At 39.3% G+C, this 18,834-nt stretch overlaps 1 protein-coding gene across 1 annotated transcript in view; it reads right to left on the bottom strand.

Moving 5' to 3' along the window:
- Positions 1-18,834, bottom strand: part of brinp2 (bone morphogenetic protein/retinoic acid inducible neural-specific 2) — a 195,050-nt gene that overhangs the window by 101,729 nt on the left and 74,487 nt on the right. The window contains exon 2 of the mRNA XM_077536658.1: positions 1,294-1,749. Coding sequence (XP_077392784.1) covers positions 1,294-1,682 — 389 coding nt within the window. The 5' untranslated portion in view covers positions 1,683-1,749. The remainder of the gene's footprint in view (positions 1-1,293; positions 1,750-18,834) is intronic.

Genomic DNA, 18,834 nt, shown 5'->3' with positions numbered 1-18,834 from the left:
TAAGTAATGAAATTAAAACCCCTTATCGTGTGGACGTCCCACTGGTGGCAAAACTTCAGTGATCTTCAAAAAATAAATAAATAAATAAAAGCTATGCTGACACTCCAAATGGTTCAAGAAGAGCTTCAAATTTACTTTGGGTGCACCTTTTTAGCCGTTTTTGGCAAATAAATGCTGTAGATATTCTAATATTGACCATCTTAATGATTGATGCAAGGTGCAAAATTATTTGGTACCACAACTAAACAGCTGTTGAGCAGCTAAAAAGTAAAAAAAGGCCTCTAGCATTTTTCAATTCTTTCAGAACATAGGCAAACAACGTGTATTAACTAACATCAGCAAGAATGGCTGACTTAATATTGCAGTTTCATATTTGTTTTGGCTTTCATTTTGATCTTGGCAACATAGGCTCAGCTTTTATGAAAGAAGCATATTAGTTTCCCACAATTCATATCTCTAGCAGTAGGGGGGGGAAATAAAATCTTTCCCCTCCACCAGTATTTCGTTGATCCACACAAAAGATATTAATAACACTGTCACAATTTTACATGGTTAAAATACTCAACGTGTATTGTAATGAATTAGTTTGTATCAGATGCTAATTTATCTTCAACTAATAACACTAACTTGGCTGGTAATATTGCAAGCACTGCAGACTGAGCAATCAGTGTTGCCATGCTAAAGGATACATCGGAAATAACCCTACACTGAAGGTTATTAAAGGTAAAATTCATAAAACTGTGAAAAATCTAACCAATGTTAAGATTTTTTTTTATCATAGTGTAATAAATTATAGACATAAGAAAACACGTTTTTTTCTTTTTTTATCAAGAAAATGCTAAATAACAGGGATGTTATCCACAAAAGATGATTCGATAGTTTTCGATATGTGTGGTGGTAAAATTTTCGAGGACAAAAAAGTGGAATGATTCAGTTCAGTTCAACTCAATGGGATTATGATTCAATAAGTATGTTTCAATTACTTTTATGTTTTAATTTTACATACATTTAATTTGTCAGTAGGCCTACTTTAAAAGTGCCATTTCCTTCTAAGGTACTGTATATCTCCCCAAAAACAAAACAATTCAATATGTACATATCTCGATATATTTCGAAGTGTTACGATTAAATTTGATTTGGTTTAAAACATTTGCATTTTTTAAATCAAGAACAATTTTCTGGATCAAAATGTTTTTTGTTACACCCCTAAATAAATATCTGTTTTCATATGAACATTAAAGTCGACCTTAAATAACAATTTTTCTATAGATCATCTCAACACCAAATGCTAACCTGTAAATCTTGTATCTGGTAGAAAATCCCTGCTGGAACCTCTCTCTGAACTCCGTGTACTCAGGGCACCGGTGGAAAGGTCCCTTTTCGGACAGCAGCCAGTCCAGCTGCCCTCCACTCTGCCTTGTGCTGAAGCCCCATGCTGAGGAACTGGAGGGAGAGGAGGAGGAGGAGGATGAAGAGGAAGATAACGAGGGAGACGACAGGGAACCATGGAGCACTTTGCCCACATGCCCCCCGCTGGCCACTTGTTCAGCTTGGATGGGCCACAACAGCCATAAGAAGACCCAGGATAACCATAGAAGCATCAAGGAGGATGCCGACCATCTAGCAGGAGAGGTTGATCCATGGGAGCACTCCTCTTTTCTCACTGGCCAATGAGTCGCCATGGTCCCGGTGGTGATGTACTAGGGCACCTAGGACCGGCATTTCTTCTGGCAGTCACCTCCCACTGGCCTGAAACAATAAATACATTGAAAAGGGACTTTAAAAAAAAATAGCACTGCAAAACTGTTGAGTATTGTAATGTAGTATTGCATCTTAAATGTAAGGTTTGGGTGCTTTTTGAGAACTCTCATGATTCATAGTAGAAATTTGGCAAATGACTGGAGTAATGTATCACGAGATATAAAGCACCACCCCACATCCTAAACAGAGTGGGAGGTGTGTTCAAAATGTGTTGTTCAATATTAATGGCACCACCGCCTCAAAAAGGAGCAGGCGTTCTCGCACCTAAAAACGCCAAAGAACGGAGAAAACAGGATTCTACTATTTATCTTTTCTTCATGCGCTTATTTTGTGAGTACAAAAAACACACCCACATACAATTCTGTTATAATTGGTGACTGTTGGCCTTCGGAGAGTGGAGGTTTGCTGTTTGTTTCACTGTTAATGACTAAAAAGTATTGCTGGATGGGATGAACCCTTTAGAGACAAATGAACATATCAGACAGGATATGCAAAGTAGCAGAGAGGATGCTTGAAATGAAATGGGATTTTAAGTATTCCCTGTTTAGCTTGCAAACAAATTAGTGAATTAATTTCTGGTGAATAGTTGTATGCACAGACATGGGGGAAAAAAATACTCAAGGTGTTTCATTTGAATTTTTGCTTGCTGCACTCGCAGATTATTGCCCTGAGGAAAAGGAATTAGTGAAGCCACGTGTCAAATGAATGCATTGATGTAATTAAAAGGCTTTAAGTGGAAACCAGAGTGATGTTTTGTGTATGGCCCACAAGTAAAAAGGTTGCAACATTTCTTATTTATGGAGCCTTACATATTACATGGGAGTGAGGGGGAGTCGAATTGTGGCTCCAATCCAGATCAATTCTAACGTGCCCATAAAAGACTCAATTGTGACCACAAAACACTCATTTGTGGCCACCAATCAGGTATAATGTGAGCCATTAAATACTCATTTGTAGCCACAAAGTAGTTTTAACATGCACACTATACAAATGAATACAATAAATAATCGGCTATTAATATTATTCCTTCACAGTTGGTAACCAGATCAAGTGCACCAACTCTAGAATCTGTAAGATAGAGGACATTTTGCATTGTGGTTTCTAGTGAAGGTGCACTATATTTTCCAACCAAGATCTCTATGTTCGACACGGCACTGATAGAAAACCCACAAATTATTTTGTTGGCAGGTTACACACGTTTCATGGGCACAAATTAGCACTGAATCTTTACTGCTGCAATATTTAAAAAATGTTGTTCCCCTTGTCATGTTTGAAAAATGTTTGAGTTCGTGGAGGATGGCTTACTGCATTTAATGCTAAAGATACATTTCAGGGTTTAAACAACAGACACACACATCTACTGGTGAGAGGTCACACACTATCACCATTACGTAGATTTAACAACAACAACAAGTCCAAGTGGAGGGTATACTGAGAACCTTTGCCCTGCTCAGTCCTCCTCAGACAGCTTGGCAGCAGCAAGATCATACAGCGTCACCATGAACATAGATGATATTTTAGAAGACTAAATAAATAAATACCGGTACATGCATGGAAAAAAAGTTCATGTATTTTGGAACCAAATTTTTCACATTTGGAATTTTAATCCACCATCAGAAAAGGAGCAGAGGGAACAACAACAACAACAACAATAATAATAATAATAATAATAATAATAATAATAATAATAATAATAAATACAAAATGAGATAAAAGGTAAACAATCTAATAGATGAGGTTCGAGCTAATGGAACAAAGAGGTAATAGTTGATTAGAGCTACTGAATGCAGAAAAATGAGTTTCAAATCGCTACTGCCATCTGTGGCCAAAAACTGAAACTGCATTTTCACTTCTTCACCTACACAATGCGCACATGACATCTCATCCACAGACAGGGGCAGGAAATTCAAACCCGAACCTGTCAGAAAACTATTCGCCAGAAGCTTGCAGGATTTCCCATTATTAACAGCTAAGGTGTTAATCTACTAATTAAAAATGTTTCAGTCATAAATGGTCAAATAAAAAAGGCTATTGTAAAGATATTTTAGGGCAAATTGTTACAAAGTGCAGCTTTAAAGTATGAAATAAACCACAAAGATTTAGAGAGACAAGAGAAACTGGGTAGGGAGAAAACCATTAAAAGTCTTGTCAAGACAAATTAGATTTTTGGTTCAGCTTTAAGTGGAGTACTTTGGTAATAGATTGTGAAGGAAGATTCCACAGAGTTGGCGCTTTAACTGCAAATTCATGGTCACCTTTTGTTCTGTGCCCAGTAAGAAGAACAGATAACAAGACCAGATTTTAGTAACGCATCAGTCTTGCACAGCAATGAGCATATATGCTGTTGCAGTTTTGATTAAATAGATGTGAATAAGTAACAATCTTGCTCGGTTGCTTCGAGGTAAATTAGAGGAAAACCAAAGTAGACAATGAAAGACATGTATAGAGAACTTTCTTTTGAATCTTTTTCAGTCATTTCATCAATCTGCTTTCTTTTGTGCAACCTTTTTTTTAACATTCATTCAGCACTCACTTGACTCTCCTCCTCGCAGTCTCCTCCCATTGTTGCTTTGAGTATAATTGAGTATATGTATTTTTGTCATTGTTGTCCTTGGTGCCCTTTGTCATTTTCTGATAACTAGAATATGCTGATTGCACTTGGTGAGAATTTCCATGTTCCATTCTATATAGAAGCAAGATTTGCCTTTCAAATGAAGTTCATTAAATTGTTGTAGAAATAAGTGAAACCCATAACTGCCAGGCCTAATTCTCCTCTGTTCCTCTCCTGAGACTCTGCAACTAATTATAAAATACATAAAATATGCAGTGAATCCCAGCAAGACAATGGCGGGAATTTTTAGCTCTGACATTTAGTGTTCACCCTTGCATTATTCACACACCCTTCACATATTTACCATTCTTTCCTGCAAGGATCTAAGGTGTAAAAGGCATGAGCATCTCTAATTCACATTGGTGAGAGCATCTGTGGGTACAGAACAGCAAAATTAACCACCACCCTCTTAGATATGACAGCAGAGTCAAGAGGGATGCAGGGCTTGTTTATTGCATGACCCCCCCACCGCCCCCTTGCTTCAATGCAATTATTGGCAGTATTGGAACTTTGCTTTTACAATAATAGGGACAAAATGTAATGAGATGCTACAGTGTGTCCCAACATCATTTCCCACCAACTTCCCACTGAGTTACCAAAGCCAAACGCTGACGTGAATGCAGTTTCACCTCCTGACTCATTTTAGTAATTCCTTCTTCAGCCCAGGAGAGAGAACATTAAGTCTGACAAAGATCCAAGCTTCATTTCTTGTGCAATTGAAAGCATGGACTTCATGAGGCACCCACCGTGCACTTAGATTTACACGACCTTGGGTTTTACACAACCAAGGCTCTCAATTGAAGCAAACACACACGTGTCTGTGCATGTGTGCTACACGGCACCCGGCTGGGCCATTGGCAAACACCAGAACAGGGAGAGGTCTTTCGGCATGAAAGGCCAAACCTCCTGTATTTTGCTCCACCCCAGCTGCTTGCCACTCACCTCTTTGTGTTTAAACAAGGCAGCAGTGAGGCCGGGGCAACCAGATGAGTATCTACTGCAATACGATCCCAGATAGCAAATTACAGTAATTCAATGTTGAATTTTGGTGACATTGGTTATTTTTGGTTGATGTTGATAAATCTATGTTTATTCAATATTTAATTACAGTTGCCATTTCAACTTTTGGAAAAACGTTGAATTAACATTAAATAGGTGCTGGGTTTTCAATGTTGAAATGTCAACCTTAAATAGACATGGTTTCAATGCTTTCTCAATTTCAGTGGCGTGCACCTGTGCCCCTGCCCAGACGCAGACTTGCACTTCAAATCAGCTAACAGTTGGCAGCTTTTTGGCGTCTTTTTCAAGTGACAAAAGAAGTGACAAACTGGTAAGTCCTAAAGAGAACATATTGTATTATCGCAAATTCCAGCATGTCAAGTTTCTGAATTAGTACTTATTAGTGTTGTTCCGATACCGTTTTTTGACTCCCGATACCGATACCCAGCTTTGCAGTATCGGCCGATACCGATACGTTAATTTTTGTTTTTCCTCAACATGAAAAAGTTATCCTGCCACTGGTTCAGAGCAGTCAAGGGCCAACAGGACATCTTAGATCAGCACGCAGTGAGCATGTCACATATCAGTGAATGTCCTGCATGAGCAAGACACAACATGCTGCATCCAAAATCCTATATTAGCATTGGAATTAATGGTATCGGCATGTTACTTGTGAGTAGTCACCGATACCGATACCACTGTTTTTATGCAGTATCGGCACCTCTGCCGATACCAGTATCGGTATCGGAACAACACTAGTACTTATTAAGAATTATTATAATGTTGTAGCGCATCGTATTAGCGTCGTTAGCGCTAGCGTTCTAGCAAACGCAAGTGGCTCGGTTGTTCAAAACTTTTTTTTTAAACCACTGAATAAGTAGATTTAACCGCTTTTTTAACTTTAACGGGACAGCTGCTAACTTTTTAACCGTGTGGTTAACTCTCAATATGAACTCTAGTTGTCGTTTGTGGCTAGCGCTAAAGTCAGTCACTGTGCATTGTGGATTATGTTATGTTGTTATGTCAGGGCTGAGCTTTTCATAGTTAATGTGTGCTGACTACACATGAAACAAAATTCAATTTTATAACAAGTCTCTTTTCTTTGTAGCGGATGTTCGTCAAATTGACTGCAAGTTGCTGGAATTCCCATACAGCGAGACTGTGAAGAAGTGGCTACCTTATGTACCAGGGAGGAGTGGTGGAGTACCAAGTAAAGTAAAGTATTTTTCAGACTCCATTACCGCCGGGTACTATTTTTCTGTTCGTTTGTATCACTGCGCAGCGCTGATAGACGCGCTGATACGATTTGATCTTAAAATGAGATTTTTCAGAAATGTTGGATCAGCAGAAGCTCACATCATGAAGTTTTCATCACATTCAATTCTATAAGCTGCTTTTAAACAAAGAGGTGTCCAAATCCTCAACAGAAACAGGAATAATACCCAAAACTTGGTAATTCACCATCGTGAATCAGCAAATCAGCGATACCAATGTGCACCATAATGCAGACAAAGTTGTGTTTTGTGCATTACACAGATGGGCTGTAGCTGAAAACTGCTTGCCCTGTGTGTGTGGGGGTGTCTGTGTGTGTGTGTGAGGACATATTGAACGCATGTGCGCAGCGGCCTTATTGGCGTTGTCTTTGGCTGCTCTCCAGTTGGACAAACAAACAGCCATATGGTCAATTAAGGCCCATCAATACAGTACCTCTGTAAACATCTTTACTGCTGATAATAAACAACAACCTGTCAGCAGCATGCTCAACTGGGATTCATGTTCGCTATCCTACTGCTCCCACATCCAAAAGCTGCTATTTGCAGATAACTGTGAGTGAGCGATCGTATTTGATTGAATATATAGACTAATTCAAGGGTGGCCTGTTCCTATTAGTGCCTGGTTTAATCAGTCAATAATATAACTCAAAGCAAAAACTTCTATTTAAGTACCGGTACTTAAATTGTCAGTTCAAGTAATAATTTAATATGCTGAATGTCGAAGGCAGTAAAAGTGCAAAACAAACAAAACAAAAAATGTACATTTAACTAGAACAGAAGCGAACAAATTCAATCCATTCCATGACACCATTATGAAATGTTCATGAACAGAGGTAATGTTTCCCTTTGAAATGAATAGAGATACAATTAATCAGTTCCAGCCCAAGAACAAAGTTATATTAATATGTCAGTGTTAAATGGAAGTAACCAAAAACACATTTTATTATAAGGGGGGAAAAAAACATTGTTTGTTTGCAAACCATTTTGTAGCATCTTGTCAAATACAGTAGGCCTACTGTATGCTTTGAGAATCACATTGCATTGTGGTATGTTGCGACCATTTTGTGGTAGTGGTGAAAGATGGCATGTTAAAATGCAAGAAAGGAAGGGGGGCGTAGTAGTAGCAGTAGTAGTAGTAGTCGTGGTGGTAGGAGTGGCAGCAGCAGCAGTAGCAGTATAATTCCTGAATTTCATACTACATATTATAGTGATACTCCACATTCCAAATGCCTAAATTGATTTATTGTTGCCAACTTGCCAGCAATAACGACTAGTAAAGGGTTTTGGTAAACCACCTTCACAAGCTACTGAAATAACTACCATATTGACACATGTAATATGTCGCTGTGCTCCCGACCAAAGCCTTTTTATTTTAAAATGCGTAGTGCATTCCTGTTCCATGCACACATTAGTAAATAAACAGTCTAAAACTCACAAGCTGGTCCAAACTGTGATAACATTTCAGACTGTTACTATTGTCCTAAGCTCATTCATTGTGTGTGTGTGTGTGTGTGTGTGTGTGTGTGTGTGTATATATATATATATATATATATATATATATATATATATATATATACATTTATATTGCAATGTTTTGTTTGCATTTATTTGATCTACATTGTGATCAATCAAATGAATGTTTTCTATTATCATCAATTAAAATGTACACAGTAGATATACAGTGGTGGAGTGATTGTAGTTAGAAAAACCACATACACCTGAACAGCAGCCACATGTGAGGCTAGCAAGTGATAAAATGATAGCATGACTAAAAACGATAGCAAGGGAGTCTGAAATAGTGTGCACAATGTGTATTATTATTTTTTTTTATCTTCTTTCAATTATGAGCACCCTGGCATTTAATGAAATTGTATGGTTAATTTAATCACGATTCTAATCTTTCTTATTGTCACCTTTTGTTTTTACTCTGTCACTAAAGTCCCTCTCACTTATCTTTGACTTCCATTGGTCAGATATTTGGAAAAGAAAGCTGCTCAGTACTGAGGCAAGCAATATTTGTAAGTCCCTGCATGCATAGGGCAACATCATCGGCATTACTTGCTTGCTAGTGCATTCTTGTACAAACAGGCCTTCTTTAAATCACGAGGGAATGCATTGATATTTAGCCAGAAAGCAAATTGTGGTAATTGAAAAGGCCAAGAGGGATAAGACGTGCAAATTACAAGCACAGCATTGCAATATTAGTTCACCTAAGGCAATGTTGAGTTTCTACAAGGGATGTACATGTACATCCCTTGTAGAAATATGCATGTAAAATGTAATAATTAAGTATTAAAGTGGCGTATACCAATATATTATTGTGTGATCCATCTGCTATGCAGCAGCTAGGATGATGATTATGCTATGTGGTACTGATGAAGGAAACCTACAGCAAAATGTCAGAATTCACATGAGCATTTGAGAGCAAAACATGAATTTACAGCATACGGTGGAATTATAGCCCAAACTTGCAAAATACATATTATTTTTTAAGTTACACTCATTCATGACAAAACCATGAGCATCATGATTTGTGATGATTGCTGCTTTTGACCACACGATGTCAAAAGTCTTTCAGTCTCTCCTTAAATTCTTTGTTAACCAATAGGCCAACGAAAGTGCTCATCATACATTTGATTTACAAATCAATATGAGTGTGAAATGCAAGTAGTGGAGTGAAAATGTTATAATTAGACAGCCCACTGGAAGAGTTTGCCCTGCTGCCCGGGTGCTTTGGGTTGTGTTACAGGAATATCTGAAAATGATTGGACCGACTTGTGCTTGTGTTAGATTATTGCTGCGCAGGCTGTATGTGGGCTCCTGTCTGGAGTTAAACACAGTCCACGAATGGAATTATTGAACAGACCAAATTGTTAGATTGCTTTGGGAGACAAACAAACAATTGTAAACCAAGGCTGTCACGCATTTCCGCCCTCTCTCCCGCTATCATGCTTCACTTTAATTCCACATGGTAAGAAAAAGAATGAAAAATGGGGTTTGTCAATGTTGAAAACGGCGCTGTTTCTGCGCTCTAATTGGATGTTGCAACTGTCAATTAAAGCCTAGTTTATACTTCCGCGTTAATGACCGGTGTACATCACGTTATCGATGCCAGTCATTAACAAGTACTGCGTCGCTCGTGGCCGGGTGCTGCACACACGTCTCCAAATCTTGCACGCCGTAGATGGCGTGTCGTAACATCGCTCGTGATTGGTCCGTTTGATGGCGTATGGGCCAATATTGCGATATATATATTTTTTCGATATATTGTGCAGCCCTATTCTGTATTTCCGTTTCCTGTTTCACGTTCACCCTTCAGCATTCATCTTATAGCAGTGCAGATGTCAATGACGATATACGATATACAAAATTATGTCCGCACTTCAGAGCTAATTAAATTGTTGAGTACAACTCTTATGGGCTGTCTTCCTTGAGCCACCTGTGGTGGTCAATAAATACAAAATATCTATTTCAGCCTTAAGTTCCTCACAGAAAAACAGCCACAAGAGCGGCAGCCGATACCCGTCGCGAGTACCAATACATTGAAATATGGCCTGGTATCTGCCCGATGCCGATTCCTGGTATTGGGACTCTGCACTGTATGTTGACTGGAACTTGCCACTTGTTTGACTCTACATTTAAGGCGCCGGTAGACGACGCAAGCCGAGTAGCATTGCATTGTTAAGCTAACCGCATACCTGCACTCGTCATTCTCAACGAGAAGGCAGCTGGCACTGGCACACAATATCCTTCCTTTAAGTTTTGACACACGCACATTCGCTATGTAACGGAATAGCAACAAAAGTAGACATTAAAGTGAAGGGAATTCACTTGACGAAGTTGACGATCACCGTGTGCGTGCGTGTGCGTGTGTGCAGGCGCGCCGCAGGTAGACTGTAAATTGAAGAATGAAGACTATTATGGGGTATATGCCACGGAAGAGGCGGGACTGTTTTTTGCACATCAGTTTGTTTCTGGTTCAGTTTGCGACATGTGGGTTGCGTCAAAAATAATTATAAATCACTTTGTTAAACACACCTTTGTAAATTACAGTCTCATTCCTCATTGCAGACGGTAATAAAAAGCAAACTAATCCTGTCCATTTTTGAAGAGAAGACTCAACAACAGAACAGCAGCTCTTGAGACAAATCAGTTTGGTCTAAAACTGTTAAGTTCATGTTCATCCAGCGATCGCCCACACAGCTGCTGTGCAAATCATTTTACACAAAATGTATCAGCATATGTGTTAATGGGGCCTCAACAAAATATGACACAGCGATCAGGATCAAACAGATTTCAAATCATACATCAAATTATTTTTATTGAACTATAACAAAAGCATGATATAGTGTACATTACTATTGTAGTAGCATTTGCAGCCATGGTATAAAAATTATAATAATATTTTTTACAGTTCACTATTATTGTAATTGTAATATTCATCTATCCATCCATTTTCTTGACCGCTTATTCCTCACAAGGGTCGCGGGGGGTGCTGAAGCCTATCTCAGCTAGCTTTGGGCAGTGAGGGATACACCCTGGACTGGTTGCCAGCCAATCGCAGTAATTCTAATATTAATCATAAAAAAAATAAATAAATAAAAATGGCGATCCGCACAAAGTGGTGCATTTGTAAGATAAATTGGATTAGTTGTTTCAGCGCTCAAGTTGAGATCCAAGTTTAGACAGTAATATAATTTACGTATGAAATCTATTTCTCCACCTTCAACCTGGTAACAAGAAGGGCGTGAGGTCAGGCTGTGTTATGAATCAAAATTGCTTTGGGGTCAAGAAAGCCTCAGAAGTATTCAAGATGAAGAAATGTTACCTTTGTCACGTGGGTATTTTCATTGTATTGCCACAGCCAACCAACTCCTTTTCCTCCTTGCATCATTAAAACGAGTTAGGTGCCACATCTGTTTGAGTCTATTCTCGCAAATCCCATCTCCACCTATGCATCTGTTTTATTAAACAGAGTAACGTTTACTGCATAATGCCGACTGAAACTAAAACCCAATCTTGAAAGCTTTTTTCAGCTCCGAGCTGAAATGAAAAATGTAATCCTATCCCTTTGGTCTCATCTCTGCTCACTTTTTATTGCCACTGATAACGTGCACAAACACCAAAAGAGGAAAGGCTGAGAAATATTGCTGGTCCAAAAAAAAAAAACACTGATAATAGAGAACATATGTGGGTGGGGTGTCCCATTTATGTTAATTCTGTGGGAAGTTGTGCCAGTTGGTCACCAGGGGCAAGAGTCGTTCTATTTCAGCCTTACAATGGCAAATGTGTGTTGCGCCCAGGGAGGTCGTGACCCTGTCATCCTGGAAATATGCTTCTTATTGTAACAGTGTTGCCTGTGGTGGGGATCCTTAATCAAGGCCAATTGCAAGGCCATCGTCGCATCGCTCTTGCTGGCAGAATGTGTTGACATGTGTCATTCTTCAACATCTTCAACATACTACAACCAAATGTTGTTTCCTTATTAGTGAGAGTTAAAAGGAAAGAAAATATAAGAAATATTTTTTTTTAAGCAAATCTTCACACATTAGTCACAGTTATTTGACATCAACAAGACTTTAAAAATGTCATCACCTCTTATAGAATTTGAATTTCTGGGATAGGCGTTAAGTAATCACATGAATTCACTTGAAGGTTTTAACAGGATTGGTTCATTTGCTAAAGATTCATGTCAGTTGATTCTTGGGATAGAAGTAATCCCCACTCATCAGTTTCCTAAAAGAGATACATTCTCATTTCCCACTTCAAAATCTTAATTAGCAACTGAGGGGCCTATTCACTAAATGTTTGCGTTGCCTTTGCACTGCACTAACCAGCAAAAATGGAGCAATCTGGGAGCGCCTAATTTACTAAACACGCGCAGATGGGGAAATCCGTCACTAAGTGCACTGCCGACCAGAATGCGCCAAGGTGCGCCGGTGTTATTTGCGCGTATGTAAATTAGGTAATTTGCATACATTTGACGCAAATTATGCCCACCCCAATGCAAATGAGACTCATTGATATGCAGCGTCTAATTTACGAACGGCAGCACAAATAGCCACATGTAGTTTGCGTGACGCAAATAACGTTTTTGGATAGCATGTAGTAACCTGACGCAACCTCGATCCCGGGATCATGACAGCAGTGCATGTGGCACGGTGCACGTCACTTTGCTGATCATGCAGAGAGGAGAGAGCGAGAGAGAGAGAGAGAAAGAGAGTGAGGGGGGAATTTTCTTTGTAGGACATAACGTAACCCGGGCTGATCGGCAATGGCGGGGAGGCATTTTACAATCATTTTTACGTGCCTGATGCATACTGTACGGCCACGCCAACCTCTGCAAATATATTTTAAAAAAACGATCGCACCAATAATTTGAACTTTATGAATGAATGACGTCGTCGTCGTCCTCTCTGCTCTGTACAGCTTAATGGCGCTATAAACGCTTACTGTCGGCCCAAACTCTCTTTCTCATAATGTCAGCTTTCTTGCCACTGTTACTATAACAACCATGTTCTTGGCGCAAATCCATTACCATGTGTGGTAAATCAGGTGCAAATTTGCTCCAAGCTGTCAGTTTTGTGGGCGTGTTTGCGGCGGTATATGATTAGAGCAATATCCTTAGTGAATAGGTGGGTAACTGGGCGCAGACTGCGGGTGCAGTTGTGGTGCAATATTTCGTGCTATTATCGGACGCAGCAAATTCTTAGTGAATATTCCCCAAAGTATTATGCACACAACAACAACAAAGTAAAAATGACGGCACATTACACAGAGTCATGTTTTCCTATTAGAATGAATCTGAATGACCAAATGGAATGAAAATGCTCCAAATAAAAACCTCTATCACAATGAAACTAACGTCAACTTCTAAGGTCATTCAGAAATGATTTATAAAAATGGACATAGCAACCAATAAGTTGCAAACTCCATAATGTGACCCTCAACACGAAATCGAACAGCAGTCACACTCACGTATAGCAGTGTTGAAAAACAAAATGTATGCAAGACAGCTGTATGTGCTCTTCCTTACCTTAAGCAGATCGTCATGTGATCTCAACATTGGCAAATAATCAAAATATAGTTAATCGTCAATTCCAGGATTTCTTCTTTAACGAATCACTTTGTACTTTTAATGTAATGCTCTTATTTATGCACTTGACCAACTTATGTCGCAAGGGCGTTAGATGCTTGTTTCCATGCAAGCACGTCGCACCAGCGGAAAATAGCGAGTGGGGATTGAGTGTAAAACAAGTTTTGAAATGCCTTTGGTGCAATGGAATGTAAATAATGTCATATTTTGATCACCCAATGTCGTCATTCATGTGACGTTAACTACTGATGACACATCACGTCATTGACAGTCTGCATACTACTACCACCATTTTACACTTTATGCTTGTTTAAGTGGAATGAAATGTAAATATTTGCAATGAAATATGAAGATAATGGAGAATTGCGATGGTCCTTCCAAAGCCATCATCCCCGCCACATTATGCAAAGCAGTGCATATTTGGAGTGACTTGTAAATACTATACAGTGCTGATGTTTCTTATTTATTGCATAGAGGGGAAAAAATTAACTGTTGAGCCAACAAATTGTCATCATTTTATTTTCTTTATGTATTTGAGACGTAATAGCCACGGTGATAAATTATCAATAAACTTCCGTGTCTGCAGCGTGGCAATAATCTAGGCTTTTTTATCAATCAATAAAAACTGACATATGTTCATTTAGAAAAAGGAATATGAAGAACTGGACTAAGTGCAATTTCTGGAGAAATTGCATGGGAATGCTCAAAGCTGCTAATAGCTGAATGCTAAGCTGAATGCTTATGAGGTAAATTGAAAGAAATTATGTGAAAATTACAGTTTTAATTGAAGTTGAAAGATAAATGAATAAGAAGAAAACATGAACTGCAATCTGTCTAAGGTGGGATTTAATCATTTCAGAGAAATTATAACCCATTTCCTGTCAGTTGTTATCAAACCATCAAATGTACTAAAATGTGGTGCAAGCGGTGTTTGCACCACCACCATCTGAGACATAAAATTCTCGAATTTTCTGGTCGAAAACTGATTTGGTCGAGAACAGAAGCGTTCGAAAACCGAGGTTTGACTGTAACATATGTGGAATGCTTTCGGCATTCCCACAATAATACTCAGAGTCCTAGTATAGCAGGAGGGGTGGGTGATATGGCTTAAAAATTAGATCACGATATTTCAAATAATATATTTAAGCCACCTTTTTTTCCCGATTGAAATGTAAACAAAGTGCAAATATACCAACTGTAATGGAACAAAATGGAAATAAAAACAGGCCAGATACTGTTTACCCCGCGAATTATAACATAACTACTTAAAGGACATTTACTTAGCAAATACGTACTATGAAAGCACATACCTTCAGAAGTCAGTGGCAAATTGCATGATTCAAAAAAGTCCACTATTTTCTCCTGTGAAGTTGAGCCTCATGTTGTTAGGAGGGGAATCGCCAATGATATGAGAGCAGCCAGTGTGTGGCGTTATGCTTTGTACATCGCAGGCAAATTGTATTGGTAAAAAAAATGTTTTCCCTGTGCAATTGTTTAGGCAGTGGTTATTTTAGCCGCAAGCTCCTCAAGCGTTATTTTACCGTGAATGGCCTTGGTTGTTTAATCAAAGGAGCGAGAAAATGCTGCGTTTCCTTGTAGACATTAGTAGCGGGTATGAATAAGACAAATGTGCACTTTTAGGGAGCTGTGCGATAGAAACGTCCACACCTTCTCGTCGAGAGCATATTAGCTTCGCGGTCGATTAGCATCACAAACTCACGTGAATTAGATGGCGAATTACCAGTCATAGTAAAATAAACACCGCGGATTGTTGATCTTGGTCAAACGGTACGCGACCGCTTCAGTATTAGCCAAACACCGTCTGTTTTTTGTTTGTTTTTTTTCCCATAAGCAGTGCGTCGAATCAAGAGTGCTCCAGTAATTAATGAACAAAACAGCCTCCACACGACGAAGCTCACTCCCACTTTGTCGAAGAGGCGACAGAACTGAGCTCTTGCAACCTCACACGCTCCTACATTGTTTTTTGTGCAGCAGCGAACAGCGCGTGTACGTCCAAGTTGACGCGAAGACGTATAATGTTACGCATTACGTCATCACGGCAATTTCGCGATATGTCAAATTTTTATCACCTAAAAAAATACACCGGTAATATCGTTTGGAGGCCTCACTGTAAGAGCTGGCCTCTCTTTGTTCACAAAAAAACAAACCCTTTTTTTTTTTTATAAAGTTATCTAAATAAATGGACCTGTTTTATTGCAGACAGTTTTTGTTACAGTCCCTGTCAATCTTTATGTCATCTGAAACTACGCTGTGCAAAATGAGAGAACTATACATCAGCAAATATGGTCATGCTGTACCTCCCCAGAAAAATGTGAAACCAACACTTATGTGGTGCGACCAACTGTAGCACTAGTGCAAAAGTTAGTGTAGAGCCATGCCACAATACCTTTCTTAGCTCCTCCATCCCTACACACCTGTCCGGTGCCTCAGGTCAGTGGACCAGACACTATGGAAGGTACTGAGGACAAAGCAGAGTCTGAGAGGGGATCAAGCCTTTTTCTTTGCCGGTAGCAGTCTTTGGAATGACCTCCCGCTAAATGTTAGGCAAGACCCCTTTTCTCATCTTTAAAAGTTGCCTTAAAACCTACGGTATTTTTATTCTTTGGCTTGAGGCTCGGGATTGCTTTTGTGTTGTGTGGCCTCTACTGCTTTATATTATTAATGTATATGTTATTTAATTTATTATTTTAAATGTCTTGAATTATTATTTTAAATGTCTTTGCTCCATGTACAGCACTTTGTTTGCAGCTAAAGTATAAAAGTGCTTTAAAAATAAAGCTGAGTTGAGAGTTGAGTAATAAAAAAAAAATGCACTTCACACATCTTTTCGGATTGATATTTTGTTTTGTTTTTTTTATTTAAAAAATACTTACTGTTCACAGAAACCTTAATAGAATCAGTATTGTATCGGAATTGAGATATTTGGCAATAAATATTGAGATTTGAGATAAGCATTAGGTTTAGGGATGTAACGATTTACTCAATTCGAATTTCAGTTTCCGACTTTCGAGTCAAATTTGATTTTTTCTTTCTTTTTTTTTTTTTAAACATAAAATGATTCATTTGAAAGCCAAAAGATGTTATTTTAACATCTACATTTTGTCCTTGTTACAAACATTAACTTGTAACTTTATTAAAAAATAATAATAATAATAATAAAGAAACATTTTTTTCACGAAAACTTGAAAACGAACTATGAAATAATTTTGACTGTTTACATTTTTGTCTTATCGCTGCTTTGTGGTTTTAAGGTTAATTTTCTGCCGTTGCAAAAAGTTCTCAGTTCTGTGCAACGAGACATAGTATGAAGAATGAAACTCCAGAAGCTTTGTTAAGAATTCATGTTGATTCTTTTAATATTTTCCTTCACAAGGAGGTTTGTCTTTGAACTCCTTTTAATCTTCCAGAATGTATTGAAATACTTGTGTATGTCTTTATGGATTCTGATTTTAAATTGTGCAAAGGGGGCTAAACTTGATAAGTTTTTCTTCTTTCTGCCCCTTCCCAAACTTTTATCTTATCATATTACACTGTTTTTTGTTTGTTTGTTTGTTTGTTTGTTTGTTTGACTCTGTAATGTTTTTTTTGTCTGTGCTTGTTTGATATTAATCAAAATCAAAGACTAAACAGATGCCTGTTCAACAAGTGAAACAATGAGGCCCTCTACTGGACTAATCAGACACTACATAAGCGACATCTATTTCACCGCGAGTGGAAACACGCAGACGATCAAGTGCCTCATAAAGTGAATGAGGAGCCGCTTACAAAACTTAAAACATGAAATTGATTACTTACAAAGGTTTATTGGCGTCTACAAAATGTGTCCGTCCCTAAAAAAGGTCCAGCAAGAAATGATGAAAAACTACACAAGGCATAACAGTTGCCGTTGTGAATCGATGTTTTTATTTTTTACATCAGTGAGATGTTTAGCATTTTTACATCTATATTAAATATATTTTCGATGCATCATTACATCCCTAATTAGGGCTTTGTGATATGGACAAAATTTCACAACATAAATAGGTATACAAACATATACATATTGTCACGCCGCCACCAGAGTGGCGGGTCATGCTTTTATTTTCACAGTCAGGTTCCCGGTTTATTTTGAAAGTACTAACTCTCATCTCACCCCAGGTCACTTGCCCTTCCTGCAGCCTCACTGATTACCGGTCCATGCCAATGATCACTACCACCTGTTCCCAATCAACCCAGACATAAAAGCCACCTGAATTCTCCTCTCAGTGCCGAAGTGTCACATCTCAGTGCATGGAAGTGTCCTCACAGTCCTTGATCCACAGTCCTTGTTTGATGTCCTGCCTTGCCTTGTCTTGCGCCCTTTGTTTGCCCCTTGTTTTCCTCCCTTGTGGAGCGCCTTTAGTTGTCCCTGTTTTTGAGTGCCCTTTTTGTATCTCCAGTTTGGAGCTCTTTTTGTTCAGCCTTTTTTCCCTCTTTAAGAGGTGTTTTGAGTTTCGAGCAATTAAAACTGCAGCCTTGTTGGCCAACTGTCACTCTGCGTCTGAGTCCTACCTCCTTGCGTCGTGTCAGTACACTTCGGCCAGCATGGACCCAGCGGAGAAGTTGGAGGCTGCACTTCGGCGACAGGCCGCCCGCCTGTCGCACACGGAGGAGGTCCAGCAGGCTATGGTCACCCGGATGGGAGAGCTCGCTGGACAGGTGCAGGAGCTGGTGATCCACCTGCAACACTCCTCGCCGACCGTCACGAAACCAGAGACCGCTGAACTACCGATCCCGACTCCAGTCGTGTCCGGGGCTGGTTTGAGATTGGCTCCCCCGGAGCGATACTCGGGAGACCAAGGACATTGTCAGGCATTTCTGACCGAATGCGACATACACTTTGAACTCTCGCCACAGGCATTCCCCACGGACCGTTCCCGCGTGGCCTTTATGATCTCCCACCTGACGGGACGAGCCAGAGACTGGGCCACCGCGGAATGGGCACGGCACTCCCCGACTTGCTCAACTGCAGCCGGGTTTAGCAGGGCACTTCGCCTCGTGTTCGATCCAACCAACATGGATCGGGAGAAGACTCGAGAGCTTAGCAACCGCAG

Source organism: Festucalex cinctus, chromosome 1, assembly GCF_051991245.1.
Source record: "Festucalex cinctus isolate MCC-2025b chromosome 1, RoL_Fcin_1.0, whole genome shotgun sequence".
Taxonomy (NCBI): domain Eukaryota; kingdom Metazoa; phylum Chordata; class Actinopteri; order Syngnathiformes; family Syngnathidae; genus Festucalex; species Festucalex cinctus.
Note: the sequence above shows the minus strand (reverse complement) of the source record. Positions and strands in the feature narration are given on the sequence as shown.